This window comes from Prionailurus viverrinus, chromosome A2 (assembly GCF_022837055.1).
Source record: "Prionailurus viverrinus isolate Anna chromosome A2, UM_Priviv_1.0, whole genome shotgun sequence".
NCBI classification, from domain to species: Eukaryota; Metazoa; Chordata; class Mammalia; order Carnivora; family Felidae; genus Prionailurus; species Prionailurus viverrinus.
Genome location: NC_062562.1, coordinates 158,192,980 through 158,219,350, shown reverse-complemented (window position 1 = coordinate 158,219,350; position 26,371 = coordinate 158,192,980). Strand labels below are relative to the sequence as shown.

Here is a 26,371-nt window from a genome sequence, read left to right as displayed (position 1 = left end):
AACTCAACACTTGAAAAACAAATAATCCAGTTAAATGGAGAGAAGACATGAACAGACATTTTTTTCCAAAGAAGACATACAAATGGCTAACAGACATGTGAAAAGATGCTCAACATCACTCATCATCAGGGAAATGCAAGGCAAAACTACAGTGAGATATCATCTCACCCCTGTCAGAATGGCTAAAATCAACCACACAAGGAACAACAGGTATTGGTGAGAAAAAGAACACTCATGCACTTTTGGTGGGAATGTAAATTGATGCAGCCATTATGGAATATATTACAAAGGTTCCTCAAAAAACTAAAAATAGAACCACCTTACAATATAGGAATTACATTACTGGATATTTGTTTTAAAAATACAAAAACACTAATTCAAAGGGATACTTGCACCCCAATGTTTATTGCAACATTATTTACCATAGCCAAGATATGAAAGCAACACAAATGTCCATCAACTGATGAATGGATAAAGAAGAAGTGATATGGGGGCACCTGGGTGGCTCAGTCAGTTAAGCATCTGACTTCAGTTCAGGTCATGATCTCATGGTTAGTGAGTTCAAGCCCTGGATTGGGCTCTGTGCTGAAAGTTCAGAGCCTGGAGGCTGCTTCGGATTCTGTCTCCTCTCTCTCTGTCCCTCCACTGCTTGTGCTCTCTCTCTCTCTCTCAAAAATAAATATTAAATGTTTTTAAAAGAGAAGTGGTATATATATATATATATATATATATATATATACACACACACACACAGACATATATACATATGCATACACACACACACACACACACACACACACACACACACTGAAATATTACTCAGCCATAGAAAAGAATGAAATCTTGCCATTTGCGACATGGCAGGAGCCAGACTGTATTAAGCTATGTGAAATCACTAAGTCAGAAAACGACAAATACCATATGATTTCACTTATATGTAGAATTTAAGAAACAAAACAAATGAGCAAAGGGAAAAAAGAGAGAGAGGGGGAAACCAAGACACAGACTTTTTTTAAAAATTTTTTTTAACGTTTATTTATTTTTGAGACAGAGAGAGACAGAGCATGAACAGGGGAGGGGCAGAGAGAGAGGGAGATGCAGAATCCGAAACAGGCTCTGGGCTTTGAGCTGTCAGCACAGAGCCTGATGCGGGGCTTGAACTCATGGACCGTGAGATCATGACCTGAGTCAAAGTCGGCCACTCAACCGACTCAGCCACCCAGGTGCCCCGCATCATGTTTTCTTAAAAACCATCATAAGACAGTCTAATACATAATCAAAGTTGAGAATCATTTGTACAGTGCCTTGAGATATTAACAAATGATAGTAGAAAGCCATTATTAATAGCATCATTATTTTTAAATACTGTTTCATATTTATCATATTCTTTAATATCATATCTTATTAATAATATTTTATTATCATAATTATTTGTAATTTTTTATTAAAAAAATTTATTTAACCAATATGGTATAAGATCAAAAAAGAATTGAAGACCAGCACTGTAAATGAAAATACATTGAAATAAAACACAACTTAAAATATAAAAAATTTACTGAAATGCATCAGTAACGTATCAAGGATTTAATGACCTCTATTTTATTTTTTTTTAACGTTTATTTATTTTTGAGACAGAGAGAGACAGAGCATGAATGAGGGAGGGTCAGAGAGAGAGGGAGACACAGAATCTGAAACAGGCTCCAGGCTCTGAGCTGTCAGCACAGAGCCCGACGCAGGGCTCGAACTCACGGACTGTGAGATCATGCCCTGAGCGGAAGTCGGACGCTCAACCGACTGAGCCACCCAGGCACCCCTTAACTAGAGAAAACAAACATGATTATCAAAGGGGGTTGTGGGCAGATGGGGGAATTAAAAAGCACACTTATCATAGTGAAATAAAATGATACAAAGAGAAAAATTATGAGGATGACTGACATTTTTGTATTTTCAAACTTCACCAAGTTAGAGTAATTAAACCACATGTTACCGGCACATGGGTAGAGAGACACGCGAATGGATCAGAATAAAAGGACTGTAAACAAATAGATATTGGAATGTGTTTCTGATGAAAATGGTATCTCAAATCAGTGATGCAAAAATGGATTACACAACAAATGGACTGAAACCACTAAATGTATGAGAGCAATAATAAAATTGGATTTGTCTTTCACTCTGTACCATTCTATCTCCCAGAAAGCCAAATCCATTCCCAAGACACAGGGAAGCAAAGGAGATATTTTTTACCATATACTCCTCGATTTTAAGCCAGGGTAAATGCATACATTTTTTTAAAAGACGAAATGCAGAGAGCCTTTCGCTATGTTCGGTTTTGAAATCATGTGTTTTTCTGATGATAAAAGGAACATATGTTGTAGAAATGTGAGGAATACAGAACACATAGGAAATCAAGACAAAATAAAAAGCAATCCCAATAATGAAAAAAGAAGGCAAACCTAGCTTAGTTATCTTTTCCTCTCTTTTAAAGCTTCTATTTAATTGATTCACTTAATTATATTTACTTGAGTCATAAATAATATTCAGTAGTATGGAATGTTTTAGATACAATATTTCTTCAACTCAATTTCATGCATTTTTTTTGAGTATAGTTAACACACAATGTTACATTAGTTTCAGATGTACAACATAGTGAGCCAAGTTTATACATTGTGCTACACTCACTGCAACTGTAGCCACCATCTGTCACCATGCAACACCATCACAGTGCCATTGACTACATTCCCTATGCTGTGCCTTTTATTCCCATGGCTCAGTCAGTCCATAACCGGAACCTGTACCTTCCACTCCCCTTCACCCATTGTGCCCATCCCCCACCTCCTCGGCCTCTGACAAAATCATCAGTTTGTTTTCTGTCTATAGGTCTGATTCTGCTTTTTTTTTGTTGTTTATTTATTCATTTGTTTTTACATTCTACACATGAGTGAAGTCATATGCTAGTTGGCTTTCTCAGTCTGGTGCATTTCACTTAGCATGATACCCTCTGGGTCCAACCACGTTGTCATATATTCATGCCCAATTTTATTCCAACTCTGCACCTGTGTCTTTAACATCAGCATCTGTCATCAGGGTCACTTTGTGGATCATCTAACAAATTTGCTAAAACACAACCTGTTTGCCTCCTTTTAGGTTATTTGAAAGGCAACACCTTTGAATCAATGTATTATCCTGTAGTGAATCATATTATAAGCTACAAGTGCTCTTCATATAACATGAGGATATTTGTCTTTTTAATTTATTCCTTACAGGTAACTTTTGAATTTAATCACTGTTATTTAAAAGAAGTTAAATTCCAAACTCCAAGATGTTGCCTTTGAGTGCATTCACAAGATTGACTCAATTTAGTGGTTCAAGTTACTGATTTTTTGTTTACCTTCTCACACCAAGATGACCTAAAGCACTTCTCTTTCATTTGCATCAGCCTCCACGCACTTAAAGAAGTTAATGCTCTGCTATCACCTCATCTTATTTTTATGGTCAGTGTCCCCTAAGTAGGTCTTTGTCCTATACTTTTCATTGCAGTAAATGCTCCTTCCTTGCTCCCCCGGCTGTGCAAATCTTTGCTTACACAGCTTTCTGGATTCAGCTCTTCTAGAAACCTTATTTTTTAATTCACTGTGCTCTTAGCAAATTTTTCTCATTCTTCTAATGGTTATAGAGATTTTCGTCTGTATATTTTACCAAGCAGTTTTCACTCCTACTGAATAATTTAAATATTTTTATTGTCACCTTTTACATATTCATGTCTTATGTCCCTGTGTTGGTGGTTAATTACGTGAGGTAGGAAGCATGTTTTTTTTTTTAATTTTTTTTTCAACGTTTATTTATTTTTGGGACAGAGAGAGACAGAGCACGAACAGGGGAGGGGCAGAGAGAGAGGAGACACAGAATCGGAAGCAGGCTCCAGGCTCTGAGCCGTCAGCACATAGCCTGATGCGGGTCTCGAACCCACGAACTGTGAGATCATGACCTGAGCTGAAGTTGGACACTCAACCGACTGAGCCGCCCAGGCGCCCCAAAAGCACATTTTATTTTATTTAAAAAAAATTTTTTTTTTAACATTCATTTATTTTTGAGACAGAGACAGAACATGAACGGGCGAGGGGCAGAGAGAGAGGGAGACACAGAATCGGAAACAGGCTCCAGGCTCTGAGCCATCAGCCCAGAGCCCGACGCGGGGCTCGAACTCAGGAACGCGAGATTGTGACCTGGCCGAAGTCGGACGCTTAACCGACTGCGCCACCCAGGCGCCCCGGAAGCATGTTTTATGATTCGTAGCATCCCAGGTAAGTTCATTTCGTGTAAGAGACGCTCAGCCTTAAGGAGGCTGTGAGAAACTGCTTAAATTTTGAAAATCTGTTTATTATTTGTATAATGAAGACCCAATGATCTTCAAGCCAGTCTCAGTACTAGCTCTCCAAAGCCAATTTGGTTGTTGAGCATTACTCATATATCCCACTAGATGGTACCAACACCAAATAAACGTTTCTTGAAAAAACTGACCATTTTGAAAAGCGAGTTAGAGAAATGAATAATCAGAACAGGTAGCCTATTAGGCACAGCAGATATAATTTGTGAAAGGAATTATAGTAAATCATAGATCTTTTTTCCACTTAAAAAAAAAAGTTTATTAATTTTATTTTGAAAGAGAGGGAGCATGCATGTGCACTTGGGGGAGAAGGGCAGAGAGGGAAGAAGAGAGAGAATCCCAAGCAGGCTCTGGGCTATCAGCTCAGAGCCCAACACAGGGCTCGATCTCAAGAACCATGCGATCACAACCTGAGCTGAAAGCAAGAGTCAGTCGCTTAACCAAATAAGCCACCCAGGCGCCCTTCCCACTTTTAAAACTGGACAGATATTTAGTAATAAATGGCTTAATGCATAGCCCGGAGGACACATTTGGAGTAATGTTTATGAAATCAACCCCAAATACCTTACTAAGCAAATATTTACTGAGCACTGTGTGAGCGTTGAGACCACACAAAGACAAACCATATGTGGATGCTTTTAAAAGGGTAATGAGACATAAAAAAAAATGTAAAAACCATAATACAAGTAAAAAATGAGAACATTCAGAGGGTGCAGATGCAATTTCCAGCTAAAGAAATTGGCAGTGGTCTTCAAGGGAATTGGGGTATTTTAGATTAGTTTTGGGTTATGGGTTCAATTTGTTGTATTATAAAATAAAGAGCATGTTGAAGCAGAGAGTGGAGGTATCGAATTTCAAACTAAGGTCTTTGGACTTCATTCAGCAGATAATGAAACAAAATTGAGGACTTTTCCACAGTTTCGTGATCAGCACTGTGTTTTCAAGTTATGTCTGCGCACAGAAAGACTGCATGATCTCACCTGTATGTGAAATCTAAAATAGACAAACTCATAGAAGCAGAGAGTAGATAGCGATCGACAGGGGCCAGGAGAAGGGGAAAATGGGGAGTTGACAGTCAAAGGGTGCCCATAGCTAACAATACCGCATTGTATTCTTAGTTTTTGAGAGGACAGATCTTATGCTCCACACTCTTACCACAAAAATAACAATAATTCATAGTAATAGCAATAATAAGGGGGGTGGGAGGAAGCTTTGGGAGGTGATGGCCATGTCTATGACCTTGACCGTGGTGATATACTTTCACATGTACACTCATCCCCAAGGTCATTGAGTTGTATACATTAATCACATACAGCTCTTTAGACGTCAATTATTCTTCAATAAAGTGATTTTTTAAAAATACATCTTGGGTGGTGGGGGGGACTGCTTGATGAGAATAGGAGGATGGGGATAGGGTGAAGGAATATGTGCCATTTTCACGTGGGGGCTTGAGACAGCTTAAAGGTGAATGGAGGCACCAGGGACCAAGCACATCAGGCAGGGAAGGTAGCGAAAGATGGAGTGAAATGGAGGGCAAGACAAATTAGAACAAAGATAATAACTGGATAACAACTGGAGAAAATTGGAGTCAGTTTTGCTCATGTGGGTTACAAAGGAATGTGAAGCGGATTAATGTGAACCTTTTGAATTTTAAAAGCAGACGCTACAGTTTCTCTCTCCGTAAACCCAGTGTTTCTGGTCAGCAACAGCAGCCCTTCCCAATTTCTGTTCTCGTAGCATGCAACGTGTTTACTGAGGATTGAAAAAGCTCCGAGATCTGGTGAATAAGTGTTATGATTGGAGCACCATCTAATGCAAGCAACCCATGGCTCGGTCCCTGTCGAGACTGCTAGTAATAGGTACAAAATGTATAGATCTTTGGGATTCCTGAGGAACCTTTTAAAGACCTTGGGAATCGTTGGGGAGGAAAAGCATGCATGGTCCCAGGAAACTTCTTAGTTCATTTTTCTCAGAAGCACAGACTCTCCCTTACTTCAGTTCAGCTGAGATGAACAATGTGGATCAAACGTCCACATCCCAGGTGCAGTGGTAGATGCTGGGGAACAGAGGTGAGTAAGACATGATTCCTGCTCCTCTGAGCTCAGAGAAGAGAATATGGTGCAAATGGTTGTGACTCAGGCAGGAAAGGGAGCTACTAGGTGGTAATCTCCCTGAAGGAGATGATGCCTGAGCTGAATTAGAAGAAAGGGATAAGAAACAACAACAACACTCATCATATAAAGCTGGAGAAAGAAGATGCTGTAAGCCCAGGACATTGCCAGAGTAAAGGTCGGGTGGCTCACACAGCATTTGTATTGTAGAAACTACAAGTTCGAGAATATGAAGTGCCAGGTGGGCGTGCCTGGCAAAAATGCTGGAGAAGCAGGTGCTGAGGCAGGAAGCAGAGGCAGGAGCACATCACAGAGAGTCTCTGACCAAGCTACGTCTCTGACCGATGTTCTTGCAGACAGCAGATGGAAACACTGAAGTGTTTTTAAAAGGAGTATGACAGGGGGGGCTGGGTAGCTCAGTTAGTTAAGCATCCGACTTTAGCTCAGGTCATGATCTCACTGTTAGTGGGTTCAAGCCCCAAGTCAGGGTCTCTGCTGACAGCTCAGAGCCCGGAACCTACTTTGGATTCTGTCTCCCTCCGTCTGTGCCCCTCCCCTGCTTGTGTGTGCTCTATCTCTCTTTCTCTCTCTCTCAAAAATAAACTTTTTTTTTTTTAAAAAAGAGGAGTATGACAGAAGCACAGCAGCATTTTAATTCAGGGGGATTATTCTATCCTAGAAACAAGCAATGCAGCATTTTTATGCAGGCAAAAAAAAAAAGTAGAAGATATGAGTTAAGTGGAAAAGGAGAGGAGGACCAGGTGAGGAGGAAAAAAGACAAAAACGTGGAATCCCTCCTAGACAAACACTTCTTAAATTCTGTATCTGTACCTCCAGATTTTTTTCTTTAGATTATTATTGACCACACAGTCTCAGTAGACGTGGGATCTTTCCATGTCTTGGGCTAACCATGAATCAAAAGGGAAACGTTCCCCACGTTAAATACGTTTTATGTAGAGTTTTAATAGCTGCTTTAGCTGCTCTTGCTTCTGAGCCCCACCGTTACCATGACAACATTCCTAGCAAAAGGTGAGGTGGATGAAGTTGCTCTGGTCTAGAAGATTTGCACCACTGTTTGAGGCTTCAACATTTTTAACATCAGATAAACCAGAGACAACCTTTGTGTGCACATGGTCGTATAGCCGAAGTCTTACGTAACCTAAATTTCATGCTTCGGTGTAACGTTTCCCTCTGTACAGACTTAGGGTCATAACTAGTCCAGTCCATAACTGGCCCAGTCCATAGATGCTTCTGGACCTCAGAAGAATCTGGCAGTGAACAAAAGTAAAGAAGCACGATCATTCTGTACACATTTGCTACTCATTGATCTCGACGTAAGATGACTGCATCACATGAGAAGCAGCACGTTCAAAACGTAACAGCCTCCTCAGTTCTCTCAAATACTGCTGGGCTCTTAAACCTATTGATTTATTTAATCTTCTAATTTGTTTTTAATGTGTGATTTCTGTTTTCGAGTGAGAGAGAGAGAGCATGAGCAGAGGAGGAGCAGAGGGAGGGAGGGGGAGAGGGAGAGGGAGAGGGAGAGGGAGAGGGAGAGGGAGAGGGAGAGGGAGAGGGAGAGGGAGAGGGAGAGGGAGAGGGAGAGAGAGAGAGCATCTTAAGCAGGCTCCACACTCAGTGCAGAGCCAGACACGGGGCTCCATCCCACGACCCTGAGATCATGACCTGAGCCAAAATCAAGAGTCGGACAATCAACCAACTGAGCCACCCAGGTGCCCCCATTTGATTAATATTTGACCTATCTACTTTCTCCTCTGCATCCTAAAGCTTATTAATTCTGCCTTCTTTTCTGTCTTTGCATGGAAGTATGCGTATGCAATATATGCATGTATTTTTATAGGATCCTCATGCACATCATTTTTGTAATTAGTTATTTGTAAACTATTTTTTTTTTGCTCGACAATATATCATGAGCCAATTTTCCCTGCCATTTTTTTTTTAGGTACAACATTTTCCATCATAAGGATAAGCCATATTTTACTCCATCTAACTATTTTTTTAAACACTCTGGGGTTTTCTTTTTCCAATTCTTCTGTTATAAACAGCGTTGCACTAAACATCCCATTAATTATTTCCACACAAAGGCATAAATGTCTACATTGGAATCATTAGTTCACAGGTCTGACTTTATGCCAGCTTTATTTGGCCTTCTTTAAAAAAGAAGTTTACTCTTTTTCCAGCTACTCTGGCTCTCACTACAAGCCTCTGCACTCAATATTCCTTCTGCCTATAAAACTTTTGCCCTAAGTCAAAGTAAACTAAGTGCTTTATCGAGAAGTTACTTTGTGCCAAGAACTAATCTGAGAACTTTCCCCATATTGATTTATTTAATCTTCTAAACGAGACAATGAAATAGGTACAATCATTTTGCCCAAGTTTATACAACAGGAACCAGCTTCAAGACAGGTCACTTGGTCCCAGAGTCTGCACTTTTCAGTCACGATGCTCTACTTGTCATGACTGGCTCCCTCTCCAGGTTCGGGCTTTGTGCAGAACACCTCCTCTGTCTAGACCTTCCAAGATGGCTGACTCCAAACTATTCCCCACTCACACACCATCACCACACTGCTCATCCGCCATTTACCCTGCCTGGCCCACTGCCCCAAATCTAGTCTCTGACAAATAGCAGACCTGTGCCAGTATTAACTTAACCTGCTAGCAAGAGAAACAGCAGACAGGGGACAAATGAGGTTATTCCAAAGGCACTGCAGAACAGAAATGCATACTCTTATCAGTAAAAGAGTAGCTATGTAATTATTAAGTTAGATAGAACAAGGCCTGGTGAACTTTTTACACATCAGCTTTGGTTTAACTTCCCTAAGGAGGCTGCAAAATTATAACATCCCACCAGTGTCTGCAAGTTGACCTCTAACCCTATGGGGCTCTACACTCCGTAGCTTTGTCTGCTGTAAATTGTTAGCTGTCAAACATATGGCAACATTCTCCAAGAACGTTACATTAGGATCAAGCAGGCTTATTAGAAAAGGGTCTGCATAATATAAAAAAAAAAAAATCAAGAAATTGTCATTTTGCTGTTTTCTAATCTGAGATCGTTTTTAATTAACAAACAATCTTTTTTAGTTTATTTCTTTTGAGGGAGAGAGAGAGAACGAGCAGGGGAAGGGCAGAGAGAGAAGGAGAGAGAAAATTCCAAGCAGCCTCCACGTTGTCAGTACAGAGCCCCATGCAGGGCTCAAACTCAAGAACCGTGACATCATGACATGAGCTGAAACCAAGAGTCAGACGCTTCACCGACTGAACTACCCAGGCACCCCTGATCTGAAATAGCTTTAAAACAACAACAACAACAACAAAAGCTGTGTGTGCACATACAGAGAGGACTGCTTCTTACCTCATCATCCTAGACCTTCAACTGGATGAGTTATCCACTGAGAATTGGGCGGGGGCGGATAATGGGGGAGGATTTGTTGTTAAGCACAAACATATTATAAAGTATATCTTGCGGAATGAGGTATATGGGGGTTCTAGGCAACCAAAATGGAGTAGCACATGGGGCATTTGTGGTTTCGAGCAACCAAGTTCAAACTGCTCCCTGCTCCTGGTAACAGTGTCTTATGTCTGGAATGTTTTTTGCCCAAGTAGCCATATGTCTTGCTCCCTAACTTCTTTGCATATTTGCTCCAACTTCACTTTCTCAGTGACGGTTTTGGTAACCATCCTATTTAACATTTCAAATCTCCACCAACACTTACTACTACATTTCCCATATTTCCCTCCACCATGGTGTTTATTCCAGCTGAATTGGTATAAATATTGGTTTCCTAGGGCCCCCATAACAAATTAGAGCAAACCTGGTACCTTAAAACAACAAATGTACTTTCTTAAAATGTTGGAGGCCACAAGTCCAAGACCCAGGGGTCAGCAGACCTGCGCTTCCTTCGAAAGCGCAAGAGACTCTGTCTGTCCTTATCTGCCAGTTTCTGGTGGCTGCAAGAGTCCCTTGGTTTGTGGAAGCTTCCACCCAAGCTACCTCCATGTTCACACGGCCTTCTCCTCTGCCTTTGCCCCTTCTCTGTCTTATAACAAACTTGTCATTGGATGTAGGGCCCATAGGGATAATCCAAGATTTCAATTGGAAATCCTTAACTTATTATATTATTAAGGCCCTTTTTCTGAGTCAGTTTATAATCACAAGATCCGGATCGAGGATGGGACAAATCTTTCTGGGAGCCACCTTCCATCCTGCGACATTATGTATATTACATATGCCTTTCGTATGTACAAATGTATTGTCTGCCATCTGTTCCTATCTATGAGGGTCACAAGTTTTTATATTTTGTTTCAGAGATACATTTTTTATTGGTTTGATGGACTCCATGATGGGTTTGGATGGTCATAACTGAATCCTGAGGCTTGGTCTCTAGGTAAACTGTTAAAACTGACTACCAGAGTCCACATGCTGGTTGCCTGTCCTCAAGCAGGCTTGCTTGAAATGTCTACCTTGCTTTATGTGGCTCCCTTCACAAATGATGCTCCTCTGTGTGCATTTATCTGTAACACTGCTCTATGTATATGATCTTCCCTCTGTTGAGGCTGATCCTACATTGATCTGATCTGCACCCCCCACTTTGCTTAGCTCTTGCGTTAACCTCGCAAAGAGGTCACGGCGACGTTACGGATTCCCATCTGCTCTTTGAAACACAATTTAATAGAATTTGTGAAGAAATCCTACTTCCACACCCTCTCTCACTCAGACACTTATGACAAATAATAAAGAAACAAACAGCCCTTATACCTGGAGTCTCCCAGATTGCGGTATGTGCAGCTCAGTCCATACAGGATGGTTTGGGAGGTCTACAAAGACTTCCCAGCTAGTTCCCCCACATAAACTGTAACCAAGTTTTGGCCTGCTTAGATCTTACACTGGCCTAGATCTTGAACAATCAAAGTCTTTTGAATCATGTCAGTTTATCTTCATAACCATTCCAGAAGGGAGGCAAAGCAGGCATTATTATTTGTTTACATATGAAGAATCAGGGTTTCAGAGAGTTTAGGTGGTTTGTCCCAGGTCACATGATAAAAACAAATAATTTGTCAGCAGCCAGTTGGCTGTTTTTATCCTGCATTCACTACTTCTGTTTTTTTTTTCAATGCACGCATTTCATAGCCTGATAAGACTGTGCCATTATGATTGGTTTATTCGAATTATCTCAGAAAATAGTCACTTTTCTTTATGTTTTGTTTTAAAAGGAAATATATTTATAACCCCTTCTGTATTGCATCAAGAAACCAAAATATGTTCCAGGAGAATAGAGTAAATCATTTCCATTATGAGAGTCATTCCTTTTGTATATTTATTCTCTACAGTAAGGCAGGCTTGCATTATGTCTTGGTTTCTTTGCTCTCCTGAGGAATATATTCCACATTTGTCCATTGTTATTTTATTGTTTCTCCAGGTATAGCAATTGATGATGCTAATTATACCCCTACACACTTAGTTTCCACACTCCATCTGCTGAAGAAGCATGTTTTCTCTCTAGAGAGATCCTATGAGCTAAGAACAGACCCAGGTCTTAGTTGGGAGGTCTGGGCTTTTGACCTCTGCTCCTCACTGTCTGTGATTGTATGTTATTAACTTCCTAAGCTTCTGTCCTGTAAGTTTATAAAATGTAGCTAAGAATCCTACCTAATGCCTCTTACTTCGGAAAAAGAGAGAGAGAGAGAAAGAGAGAGAGAGAGAGAGAGAGAGAGAGAGAGAGAAAAGACCTTTGAAAACAGTATTTTGTTTTTAGGTGGATGTTGCAAATGGTACAAGTCATTTTATTTTTAACTATTCTAATGGAATGTTTAAATTCCTGCTGACATTAGCATGTTGTATTGACTACAGCTCAAAAGTATGGCCGGCCCCTTTGGCCATCGACAAAACTGTGAACCAAGAATGGGCACATCTATACCCTTCTGTGGGTGTGTGGCACGTCTGATCAGAAAGCCTGCTATTACTAGGAAGAGTATCAGATAAACAAGTAGGACAACTGAGAATCACTGTGGCATAGAATGGAAATATGCCAAATCCTAAACTTGGACTAGATGCCTCTATTTGAGATGGCGTGCTGAGAGATGACGGCCAGGCGGAGTGAAAGCAGATTGAAGAGGAAGGAGAACATTGAGGTCAGAAGAATAGATGACTAACGAGGGCAACATTTCCTTCAACAAATAGTATATTTGATGATATTTATTTATTTCTCACTTACTTTGTGCTCATCTACCAGAGGATACAAATAAACACAGACATACTGTAAATCTAGAAGGGAAATGTGAAATTCATTACCAAGCAACAGTATAAGTTATGTCGGAAGACAAATGATAATTGTATTAGGTATAGTTTGTGCGCAGATAACAGAAAGCACTCTAGCTTTTTGAAGCATAAATGTATGAAATACAGGGAACCAGCTACTTACAAAAAGTGTTGGGGAAACTAAAGGAGCAGTCTCTAGTCTCTGCCACCAAGACTGACTCCCCAAACAACATCCAGGATGAGATTGTTGAGGACATTGCTACCTCTGTCTCAGTTGGGAAGCCATCCCAAACCTGTTGGCCCACAACCCTTCATGCTTGCTAGATCTCCAAACAGCTAACGCCTATGCTGCCAACCTGCTCACCCACTTAACACAGTTGGGAATTTAGACACAGTCTCAGAAACCCCATTTTAGGTCTTAGCCAAAAAGGATTCTCTATACAAGGGGTATGACCTTAGACCACAGACCACGTGTGCAGATGCAGACCTCACAACACAGCCAAGCGCCTGGGCTGATGGGGATGTGGTGATGTCATGATGAATGATGACATGAGTAGTATCAGTTCAGGCATTAAAGGAGTAAGAATGGAGCGCTGAACCAAGTAATTTCTTTCTAATAATTTGTAATTGACTAGTCCAACCGGATAGCTTGGCAATAGGCCAGTTTCTTCAGAGCCTCTTTGACCTCTCTGTTCCTTAGGCAATAAATGAAAGGGTTGAGAGCAGGGGTGACAATGGCATAGAAGATGGAAATTACTTTGTTCATGTTGAAGGCATGGATGGCTCGGGGCCTGGCATACATGAAAATAGTGGCTGAATAAAAGATGGTTACCACCACGAGGTGGGAGGCACAGGTAGAGAATGCTTTCTGCTTTCCAGTGGGCATGCGTAGAACGGTAACCAGGATGCATCCATAGGACAGGACGGTGATAGAGAGGGGGATGAGAAAGATGACCAGTGCCAGGACAAAGTCCACCAGCTCAGCTACAGACATGTCTGTGCAGGAGAGGTTAAGAACTGGAGAGATGTCACAGAAGAAGTGATTGATGACATTGGGGCCACAGAAACTGAGGCGGGAGATGAAGTAGATCTTAGCCAAGGAGATGCCAAAGCCAATGGCCCAGGAGCCAAGAGCCAAGTGGAAGCAGAGCCTATGGCTCATAATCGTGGGGTAGTGGAGTGGACGGCAGATGGCCACATAACGGTCATAGGCCATGGCCGCAAGGAGCACACATTCTGTGCACATGAGCGCAATGAAGAAGTACAGTTGTATCATGCAGTGAGTGAAGGAGATACTATTGCTCACAGACCAAAAACTAAATAGCAACTTAGGTACCGTCACGGAGATGTACCAGGTCTCCAGGAAAGACAGGTTGGCCAGGAAGAAGTACATAGGCTTGTGCAGTGGCCGGTTCTGTTGCACCAACAAGATGATGACCATATTTTCAGCCACTGTCAGAGCATAGGCGATGAGGAACATCAGGAACACTGCTACTCGCATGGCCCAGCTCCCAGGGAATCCCACAAGAATGAACTTGGTGACCTGAGTCTGGTTCTCCACTTCCATATTAGAGACACAAGACTTAGCTCTCCTGGGGGTGGGGGGGGGGGGGGAGGCGGGGCAGGGAGGGAGATCACTTGGTCAGAGTCCATAGTCCAGATAGAATCATCCATCCTTTGCCTTCTCTGATGAGCAATAGTAACATATCATTTATTCATAATACAGTATAGGCTAAGCCATACACTGGGTACATTATGCACTAATGTAATTAAATCTCACATAGCCTCTACACGTTGTTATACCCATTTTACTGACAAAGAAACTGAGTTTTGGAAAGACATTAAGCAACTTCCCAATTTCCCACTGGTAACAAGGCAGGAATCACATTGTCTATGTCTAAAGCCTACGCTCTAATATTCTACACTGCCTTCACAATTCAACAGGATCCAGTCTCCATGTTCCATGTTACCACTGCCAATTCCAAAGGATATGTGTGGCGCTCCTGGCCCATGTCTACACAATACTTTGGACGTTCTTTCTTACAACTCGCTTACCCCTCACATACCATTTCATCCTTTCCCTCCACCATGAAGGGAATGCAGCTGTCACCAGCTGATGATGATCACGTGAGGTACGTGAGTGCTGAGATCAGGAGGTTATGTTTTTGGTGTTAAAGACCTGGCTCTCAAGTACCAGGTCTGGCCTGGTTTGCTATTTGACCTTGACATCTTATCCTCCCTGAAACCCAATTTTCTCTTTTGTAATGTGAGCACTAATATTCATTCAGCTTGTGTCACTGTGGATGAAAACCCAAATGAAACGATGTGAATGAAATATTACATAAACTGTAAATGACAACACATGTGAAGGGACTTTCGCCTTCTATTAGGGCACTAGGAAGGGGGGCCTGGGCTAACGGGAGGGAGGAGAGGAGCAGTTGTGAGCAAGCAGAGTGGAGAGCAAGCACAGGCTTTGCTCTCAGGGAGCTGTAAGTCCTCTCGGGCGGGGCTGGAATCTCCGGGAGGAGAGTTTTTGAAATAAGCAAACATGGAGTGCCTGGGTGGCTCAGTTGGTTAAGCCTCTGACTTCAGCTCAGGTCATGGTCTCACAGTTCATGGGTTTGAGCCCCACATTGGACTCCAGGCTGACAGCTCAGAGCCTGGAGCCTGCTTCAGATTCTGTCTCCCTCTCTCTCTGCCCTTCCCCTGCTCGCACTCTGTCTCTCTCTCTCAGAAAAATGAACATTAAAAAATATTTTAAATATATATAAAATAAAATAAGCAAACCAAAAGAAATGCATAATAAAACTTGAGATATTCTGTATGAAGATGAAAACATACAAAATGATATGAATGTGATCAGAGGATGTTCTCTGTGACCTCTGAAGAGGTGACTCAGGCAGAGAAGGATTCCAGGGACCCAGCCCTTTGAGTTGCTGAGGAGGGACAGCGCTGCCTGAGTGGGGCCACCGCTGTGTACTGTGTGTGCATAAGATAACTCTGTCAGGGCACAAGTCTCTGGAAGCGAGACTGGTGGTGAGCTTGGTTGCAGGCTGTTCAGAGAAGGTTGTGGTAGCCCTGAATACGGTGGTTTTGGAGAGGTGGGCAGATTTCAGATGCGTTTTAGAAAAATCCTTAATGGTAATTGATGGGTTGAGTATGGAAGATAAGGGAAAGAGAGAAATCAAGGAGGAATCTCAACATATGGCTTGTTCCAGGGAAGGGACACCATTTAGTAAGATGGGGAAAACTTGGGATATTTACAGGCATTTTCCTCAGCGTTGAAGAAACAGCGATGTGCAAGAATTTGGTAGGGTGGTGTTTTGATTCATTTTCATATGAAGCTTGAGCAATCAGTCCAGGATATTCTCTGATGATAATTTATTGAGCACGCACCAGGTGCTGAGAAGTTTGCTCAGTACTGAGTGCTTTTCATACAACATCCAATTTAATCCACGAAATAATACTAAGCAGGTATTGCTATTCTAACTTCCCAGAAGACACTGGCTTAGACACATAAAGAAACATTTCCAAGTCAGAGAGGGATGAGATCAGAATTACAGGAAAGCCGAGGCCTGTGAAGACATGGCCTCACCCCCCAGGCTGACTCACACACAGAGGACAACACCAGATTTGAAACACGTCACCATGTTTTCATATTTCAAATGTCTATTCTAGGAAATATTCTCTAATCATACTGAAATTTCTTATAGGCACAGTCAATTAGAGATGAATCCAAATTAAAAAAATATAATATGACATGCATACATATTCAGTCACACACACACACACACACACACACACACACACACACCAGAAATAAATATATAGAAATGTTTGGTAAATGTATCAGAGAAGAGGCAATCATTGGACTGAGTCTTGAAATATAAATAAGTGAGAAAACAAGACATTTTAGGCAGGGGAATCAGCGAACAAAGGCATAGGAGAATGAAACAGCCTGGCAGTTTCAGGGAAGCAACTGAGTTAGACTTATTTGCTGTGTGAGTGGGGAAATTATGAGAGAATGAATGAGTAGAAAAGGGATGGAGAGAGAGACAGACAGACAGATGAGACAGAGACAAATGGTGCCAAGGGCCAGATCATAGAGACTTCCATATGAAATATTAAGGCATTTAGAAATTTCCCTGTGGCATAGACAATAAACAGTTGCTGAATATTTTCAGCAGCTGATAACATTCTAGTATTTTACCCTGGCTTTTGATGTGGGGAGATGGACAGAGCTGGTGAACCAGAGATCGAGAGACTAGTTGGAAGACACCCTCCTAGCAGACACTTGAAGACACACACCAGAGAGCACTCAACCCAGTTACAGTGTTTGTTAAAGAAATGAAGATAAACATGCAGACATACATGTTCACAAATTACATGAGTAACTTTGCATTCTTAGGGGAAACTGGAGGGAGGGAGGGAGGGAGGGAGAGAGAGAGAGAGAGAGAGAGAGAAAGGAAGGAAGGAAGGAAGGAAGGAAAGAAAGAAAGAAAGAAAGAAAGAAAGAAAGAAAGAAAGAAAAGAAAGAAAGAAAGAAGAAGGGAGGGAGGGAGGGAGGAAGGAATTCCTATTTCAAAAAGAAAGAAATTCATATGTCTCAAAAACTAAAGAGTATATGAACTAATTATTGCATGCTAGTAAGAGGAACTGACCATATTTATTGTGAACATATGATTTTACCATACGATCTGTGACTTTTCACTCATGATAGGTTCTACCCCTTTAGAGTGTACTCAAACTTATTACACGTCATAGAAGGTTTCTCCCATTGATTTGGAATCAAGCATCTTAGCTCCTTTTTCCAGTCTTGTGCCTGCTGTGTATGCACTTTCTCTTCATTTCGTTCGGAGTCTGCACAAATGTAGATTTCGGTAGTTAAAATTTGATGAAAACATAGCCTCTGCCCCTGCCAAGAGTACCTTGTTTTGTAAACCCCATCACAACTGACTTACAGGGAAGAGGCACCAGCCTGCCTCATAGGGCCCCCAGAAGGCATGGTCGGGACCTGTAGGTTGAGATCAGAATCTGGGGTGCCTGTTTCTGATCCTACACTGAGTGATGCTCCCTCAAAAGTAGCAGGGGGAGTGTGTGCTCTGCTCACTGCACACCTGGCTGCACTTACAAGTGTGAAAGACGAGAGTATCAGCCTGACCAATTGATAGGAATGGGGGGTGAGTACTAGAGAGAGGCTCAATAGCATTAAACATCTAGGATTTAGACACTGCTACACCGTGGGAGTCCGAAAGAGAGCTGCCTGCATAGTCAGAGATGCTCTGAGAGAAGACGCTTACCTTGGCTCAGCAGCCTCTGCTGGGGTGGAACGTGAAAAGAAATTCTTCACTGATTCTAGAATAGGAAGAAGTAGAAAAGAAAGATTCAGGCACCGAATAGATGTGAGGAACCCACTCTCTAAACCCAGAAGTAAATGGGCACGGATTACCCAACTGCTTCCAGGCTGATAGCCAGGACTAAACGAGAGGTGAGCCCCCGGCTGTAGGATCACATCTGTGCCTGATGCATTACCAGGCCAGCTCCCCCAGCACCCCCGGACCACAGCACCCATTGCCTGCCCCGGTGGACACTGCAGTGGTCTTAGACCCACCACACCCGGAAGAGCTTTGGATTCTGAGGGCTTTAAATGGTATCAAGACTTTCTCTACCTCTCTGCCAAGACCCAAGAGGAAAGCACCTTGATGATGCCAGTTCAGGTCTCTTGTGGGAGCCATGAGGAATTGCCACCTGCCGATTGGGGCAGTCTTATTTGTTTGATAGAACAGTCATTCCATACAGGGAAAAATCCACTTACGGCCCCACGCTTGGAAAAGAACCAGATTTGAATTTCTTCTTTGTTGAAACAACGAAGAAAGAAAAGTTACTACTTTGAAATCCCCCCATTTACAGATTTTCAATTATTATTCAATCTTTAGCTTACTTGAAGCAAGACGATCATATCACTGCTCTAAGGGAGATAGTATTCAAAGTAGACTGATGTTGCTATACTTCAGTAAAGTTTTAAATAAGTTTTTGCTGTAAATGCTTATGCCATAATTGTGTGCCTACTACATTTATTGCGATGTGATCATCATTGCTTTGTCAGCTGCCTTTTTGGGAACCACTTGACCAATATTTCACTTTCTGGAACAAAACTTTATTTTACTATATATTTGTAGCCTGCCGAAATCTTAAGTAGCCCTCACATTAGGAAAAGCTGTCAAATTCACTGCGGCTTCACAAAATGGTAAATGGAAACATTGGCTGTTATAAGCAATTCAGTCTGCAACATGACGTCATGGTGATTATACACTCTGGTTTCTTTAAAGGAAAAGATGAATTTTACCTTAAAATTAAGAACTCTTAAATGACTGCTAAGTACTCTTTAATATAATTTCTCTTATAAGACTCAAGTATAAAACAAAATTATTGTAGCAAATAAAAATAAGGTCTGCCTTTCAAATCACTGGCCTCAATTTATCTCAAAGTTCTGGGAGAACTCTGACATCCCCTAAAATGCATAAATTCTCCAACATGGATTTTAAATATACCGCGATGTGGTGGCGACTAACAGCAATAGAAATGACAGAGTACCCACCAAATAACAGTTGCGCTAACTGTTCTGGTCACCTGTTGTAGCTGTGAGCTAAGGAGACTGAACAGGGCGGGAGGCATACTTTTCCCTCAAAAACAGGGAATGTGAATCTACTGTGAGAGGGTTTTATGAACTGTTGAGGCCACTATCCCTTAAAGAAGAGGTTTGGGATCTGAACTTCATACAAATAATCCCCCGAAGAGTTTGGAGATGTTCAGCTGATACAAACACTATATTCTACAACACGCTGGCACTATCTTATCCTAGAATTCAGCTCTCCAGGCTTTGCTTGGAGGGTTGCTGTTGTTGTTTTCCCCCATTTGTACCTGTTGGCAGGTACAGGTTGGAGAATTATGCAGATCCCGGTCTAGGACATGTTGGAAGCAATAAGGAAACCCGAGGAGCTCACTGTCATGTTGTTCTTCAGGTCCCCAGATCCCTTGGCTATCTGCCTTCTTTTTGTCAGTCTTCTTGCATCTGTTGTGTTAGATCCAGACTTTTTAACAGTAAGGGGCTGTTCGTTTTTGGTTTTCTTGAGGAATATCCCCATATATGGATATTTCCACGGTGTGTTATCTATTCATCTCTTGATGGACTGTTCTGTTTGGGGCACTCTTTCAACCCCTACTCAGGCCATATACAACTCTGCCTTGACCTTCATTCCTTAGTGTATAGAGCCTGATGGTCACCCAGGGGTGAAATCTTAGGGTCTTCCCAGGCTTTTTCTATGCATATGTTCAGCCCTGGGCATGCGTGGAGTCTTCTTGATTCCCCAGTATAGACTTGAGGTGTTAAAAGCCCTTGTTCTCCCATGTACGTCCTTTTCCAACCTCTTCCTTCCCAATATGCCAGCCTGTCTACTGCTCATCTCCACGGTTATCCTAGCCTCAGGCTGCTGTGGCCAATTATTTTGCCTTTAACTACTATTGGCAAATGCCACCTGGGAAGCCATCCCAGCCCTGAGAATACTTCAAGACAGGGAAGCAAAGGTAAGGCTTTATGTCAGTCCTTCAGGTAGCTGCCAGATAGGGCAACACACTCAACCAAAATTCTTTGACAATAATGTCCATAATGCTGGTTATGGCTACCAACCTGCATCGATGGTGTAGGTTGCTATCTTCATGGCTACCACCAGTCGGAGAGGTGGGAGATGATGGGTGGGCAGCTTGAATGCCCCAGCCCCATGTTACCGCCATGTAACAGCATCATTCTTCACTAATCTTTCCCCTGCCATTGCCATTTTTTTTACTAGATCCCAGAGTTGTGCAAAAGGTAATTCTGAAAGTTTTTGAAAGGTTATTAGCTATGTTTATAGAGAAATGGAGTCTTGGGATTCCCCGCTCCCCCATTTTCAGTGATGTTTACTGAAGCACCATTACTTTTAAGTAAATATTTATATCAAGAATAGTGATATATACATACTTCAAATACTACTTTTCAACTTTCACCCTTGCCAAACTCCCTTATTAATTCTAGGGCCTTTTTGTAGATTTTTTGGGAATTTCCGTATCGATGATAACTCTGCGTGAGAATAAAAATGATTCTATTTCTTTATTTCTAATTTGTACCCTTTTATTTCTTTTGCTGGCCTTGCCACTTGGACTAGTTTATCTAGTTGAAGGAAAATAATGAGCATGGGCATCTAGTTCTTGTTCTTAATCTTTGAGGGGATATCACCCAGTCTTTCACCATTAAGCAGATGTTAGCTGTAAGTTATGTGTATATACCTTTAAGTCTACTTATTTATTTACTTACTTACTTACTTACTTACTTATTTGGAGAGTGACAGAGAGAGCATGAGTTAGGGAGGGGCGAGAGAGAAGAAGAGAGGAAGAATCCCAAGCAGGCTCCGCACAGTCAATCCAATGCAGACTCCGCAGAGTCCAATGCAGGCGCGAACTCATGAAACCATGAGATTATGACTGAGCTGAAACCAAGAGCTGGATGCTCAACTCACTGAGCCACCCAGGTGCCCCTGTACATACCTTTTATTAGGTGAAGAAGTTCCCATCTATACCTAGTTTTTAGTGACCTTTATAATGATTAATTTTGAATTATATTAACTAGCTTTTTGTGTGTCTATTAAGAAGATTAACTGGTTTTCTCCTTTTGTCTGTTAATATAATGAAAGGCACTGGTTTATTTTTGGATGTTGAACCAACGTATGTTCCTTGCATAAACTCCCCAAGGTCATGATCTATTATATTTTTGTAAATTACTGAATTTTGATAATACTTTATTAGAATTTTTGTATGTCTGTTCATGAAGTTTAACAGTCTACAGCTTTCTTTTCTTTTAATGCCTTGGTTTGGTCTTGGTGTGAAGGTAACCCCACCTTCATAAAAATATGTGGGCTTTCCTTCTTTTCTACGTTCAGGAACAGTTTGTGTAGAACTAACACTATATGTGTTCCTTATACATTTCATAAAATGTATTAGTGGACCTGAAGTTTTCCATGTGGGAAGATTTTTAACTGTATATTCAATTTATTTCATAGATGGTAAGTTTGCATGTTACCTATTTCTTCTTTTTTTTAATTAAAAAATATTTTTAATGTTTATTTATTTTTGAAAGAGACAGAGTGTGAGCAGGGGAGGGGCAAAGAGAAAGGGAGACACAGAATCCGAATCAGGCTCTAGGCTCTGATCTGAGCTGTCAGACACACTGTGAGATCATGACCTGAGCCAAAGTTGGACACTTAACCAACTGAGCCACCCAGGTGCCCCAGGTTACCTATTTCTTCTTACAAGGACTTTGATAGTTTTTCTTTTCAAGAAATTTATCTGTTTCATCTAAGAAATAATTCTTCTTGAAATGATTGATATAAATCAGTTAAAAATATTGCCTCAGTATTTTGTCAGTGTCTGATGGGTCTATAGGAATACGCCCCCTTTAATTCTTGGTACCGTTATTTGTGTTTTTCCTCTTTGTTTCTTGATCAGTCTGGCTTGAGTCTTTTCAATGTGATTAAACTTTTCAAAGAAACTACTTTTAGTTTCATTGAATTTTTCAGTTGTGTTTTCTGGGGAATTCTTAAATTGTTTTTTGTTTTATTTTCTTCCTTCTGTACTCTATGCACTTAATTTGATCTCTTCTGTCTAGTTTCTCAAAGTGATGGCTTGAGTCATTGACCTGAGACATTTCTAACATAAACATTTAATGATTAAAATTTCCCTCTAAGCTCTTTTTTAGCCGACAGGTAAAAGTTCTTATATACTATATTTTCTTTTTATTCAATTCAAAATATTTTTCTAACTTCTTTTGTGATTTCTTTGACTTACAGGCTATTTAAAAGAATGGGGTTTCATTTTCACATATTTGGGGTTTTTCTAGAGGTCTATTACTTCTGATTTAATTCCATTATGTTTGAAGAAAATACTCTGCATGATTTCAATTGTTTTACATGTACTGACATTCATAGTCTTCTGTTACTAGGTGGGATGTCCTAAACATGTTAGGTCAGGTTTGTTCAAGTCTGCTATATATTTACTGGTTTTTGTCTACTTGATCTAACAAATATGAGGAGAATGATGTTAACATCTCCAGTAATAGTGGTGGATTTGTCTTTTTATTTCTTATGTATCTATAGCTCTGTTATTAGAATATTAGAATATTAATGTGCTCTTGATTAATCAATATTCTTATTGTATAATGTCCTACTTTTTCCCTGGTAATACTCCTTATTCTGCTGATTAGTTCATTTGATATTAATATGATCACTCCAGCTTTCTGATTTTAGTATTGCATGGTATATACATTTCATCTTTTTACTTTGAATCCATTTATGTCTTTATATTAAAAATAGATTGATTTTAGAAGACATATACTTGGGTCTATTTATCCTACATGATGTCCTCTGTCTTTTAATTACTGGGTTTAGGCCATTTTAATTTAATATTATAAGTAACATGCATTTAAATCTATCAATTTTCTACTTGCTGTTTTTGTCTCATTTTTCTTTGTTTCCCATTTCTGCCTCTCTACCTTTCCATATTAATTATCTTAATTATTTTTACACTTATTGGCTTATTAGTTAAACCTCTTTCAAGTGAGCAATAATTTCTTTTTGGCTAACATACAGTGTATACAGTGTGCTCTTGGTTTGGGGGGTGGGGTAGTTTCCTGTGACTCATTGCTTACATACACCATCCAGTGCTCGTCCTACAGAGTGCCTTCCTCAATGTCCATCACCCATTTTCCCCTCTCCCCTGCGCCCCCCTTCAACCTTCAGTTTGTTCTCTGTATTTAAGAGTCTCTTATGGTTTGCCTCCCTCCCTCTCTGTTTGTAACTATTTCCCCCCTTCCCTTCCCCCACAGTCTTCTATTAAGTTTCTCAAGTTCCACATATGACTGAAAATATATGATATCTTCCTCTGACTTATTTCACTTAGCATAATACCCTCCAGTTCCATCCATGTTGCTGCAAATGGCAGGATTTCATTCTTTCTCATTGCCAAGTGGTAGTCCATTGTATATATATAAACCACATCTTCTTTATCCATTCATCAGTTGATGGACATTCTCTTTCCATAATTTGGCTATTGTTGAAAGTTCTGTTACAAACATTGGGGTACATATACCCCTATGAATCAGTACTCCTGTATCCATTGGATAAATTCTTAGTAGTGCTATTGCTGGGCCATAGAGTAGTCCTATTTTTAATTTTTTGAGGAAACTCCACACTGTTTTCCAGAGTGGCTGTACCAGTTTTCATTCCCACCAACAGTACAGGAGGGTTCCTGTTTCTCCACAACCTCATCAACATGTGTTTAACAATCAACAATTAACAATTGAATTAACAATTCAGGCACTCTGACCAGTGTGAAGTGGTATCTCAGTGTGGTTTTGATTTGTATTTCCCTGATGAGGAGTGAAGTCGAGCATCTGTTGGCCATCTGGATGTCTTCTTTGGCAAATTGTCTATTCATGTCTTCTGCCTATTTCTTCACTGGATTGTTTTTCAGGTGTTGAGTTTGGTAATTTCTTTATGGATTTTGGATACTAACCCTTTATCATATATGTCATTTACAAATATCTTTTCCCACTCTGTCAGTTGCCTTTTAGTTTTGTTGATTGTTTCCTTGGCAGTGCAGAAACTTTTTATCTTGATGAGGTCCCAGTAGTTCATTTTTGCTTTTAATTCCCTTGCCTTTGGAGACATGTCAAGCAAGAAACTGCTGTGGCTGAGGTCAAAGAGGTTGCTGCCTGTTTTCTCCTCTAGGGTTTTGATGGTTTCCTATCTCACATTTAGGTCTTTCATCCATTTTGAGTTTATTTTTGTGTATGGTGTAAGAAAGTGGTCTAGTTTCATTCCTCTGCATGTTGCTGTCTAGTTCTCCCAGTACCATTTGCTAAAGAGACTGTCTTTTTTCCATTGGATACTCTTTCCTGCTTTGTCAAAGATTAGTTGGCCATACATTTGTAGGTTCCATTTTGGGTTCTCTTTTCTATCCCATTGGTCTATGTGTCTGTTTTTGTGCCAATATCATATTGTCTTGATGATTACAGAAGTGAGCAATAATTTTCGAAGAAGTTTCCACAGACTAACTCCTGCCTCCACAAATACCCTGGGCAAGTCAGCACAGTGGAGAGTAGGGGTTATTCTTGAAAGCCACTCCTGAAAGTCAACCAGTTTGAACAGCATTAACTACACTATAAATTGGAGTCACTATGTATGACATTAAAATGTATCACACTGAATTCAAACTAAATATACCTATACTGGTTTGATTACTGTCTGCCTTCCCCTACCCCCACCAAATATATGTGTGGAACCTTGGAATGTGACCTTATTTGGAAATAGGATCTTAGCAGATGTAATTGTTAAAAATCTTGAGATGAGGGGCACCTGCATGACTCAGTCAGTTAAGCATCCAACTTCAGCTTAGTTAATGATCTATGGTTTGTGGTTTCAAGCCCTACATTGGGCTCTGTGCTGGCAGCTCAGAGCCTGAAGCCTGTTTCGGATTCTGTGTCTCCCTCTCTCTCTGCCCCACCCCCGCTAGCACTCTGTCTTTCCCTCTCTCTTTCAAAAATAAATAAACATTAAAATTTTTTTTTAATCTTAAAAGATATCATCCTGAGTTTAGAGCCCCAAATCCAATGACTAGTATTTTTATAATAAAAGAAGACATAAAGAGCCACATGGAGAAGATGCCCTTTTGATGACAGAGGTAAGCAGGGATGAGTTATACTGACACAGCCAGGCAACACTTGGGGCTACCAGAACCTGGAAGAAGGGAGGATTATTTCCTAGAATCTGCAGAGGGAACATCGTTCTACTGACATCTTAATTTTGAACTTCTAGACTCCAGAACGGTAAGAACAAATTTCTGTTGTTTGAAGCCACGAAGTTTTGGTACTTTGTTAGAGAAGACTTAGGAAATGACTATAGTACCTCAACTCAATTTTCCCTTAGCTGGATCCCCAAAATTCTTACACCCACTTGAGCACCAGCCAGTAGGGTAGTGTGACAGATGGAAAATCAGAATGGAAAGTGACATCAGCTCAACCAATTGCAGTTAAAATTCTTAATTTTGAAAAATTTCATTAGGCATATTTTACAAAAAAAAAAAAAAACCCACATAGCCCTGTACACATAGCCCATGCAAGTAAGCGGTTCTGAAGCGTAAACTTCTTTAGCTTTATGGTAAATCTACTTCTGGATGTAAGAGAGGAGAGTCAACCACCAATTCAATGTCCTTGTGATGACTTCAGGGTATATGTAAGGAATGATCCTACAAGTGGGATTGGAATCTATGCCAAGAAAGAGGGGAATTAAGACAGAGTGGGGGAAGGGGTTGGTAATGGATGAGGAAAATGTGATAGAGTTAATGTAACAGGGGTCAGAGTGGGGTCAAAAATTTATTGGAGTTATACCAGATGGTGTGAACAGGAAAAAAGAAATAGGGGTGAGTGGTCAGACAGTGGGGTGGTCATGTGGAGGTGTTAGAGGGAATGTAATTATTGGTAAAGGGAAAAGACTGGGATTCAAGCACAGAAGA

General features: G+C 40.7%; 1 protein-coding gene across 1 annotated transcript; it reads right to left on the bottom strand.

Annotated features, from left to right (window-relative positions):
• Positions 1-13,403: 13,403 nt before the first annotated feature.
• Positions 13,404-14,339, bottom strand: LOC125160800 (olfactory receptor 6B1). The gene has a single exon (XM_047850152.1). The coding sequence runs from the start codon at positions 14,337-14,339 to the stop codon at positions 13,404-13,406; it is 936 nt and encodes a 311-aa protein (XP_047706108.1).
• Between the last annotated feature and the right edge of the window lie 12,032 nt (positions 14,340-26,371).

Coding starts and splice junctions, on each gene's coding strand:
- LOC125160800 (XM_047850152.1), bottom strand. CDS start 14,339: ATGGAAGTGGAGAACCAGACTCAGGTCACCAAGTTCATTCTTGTGGGA.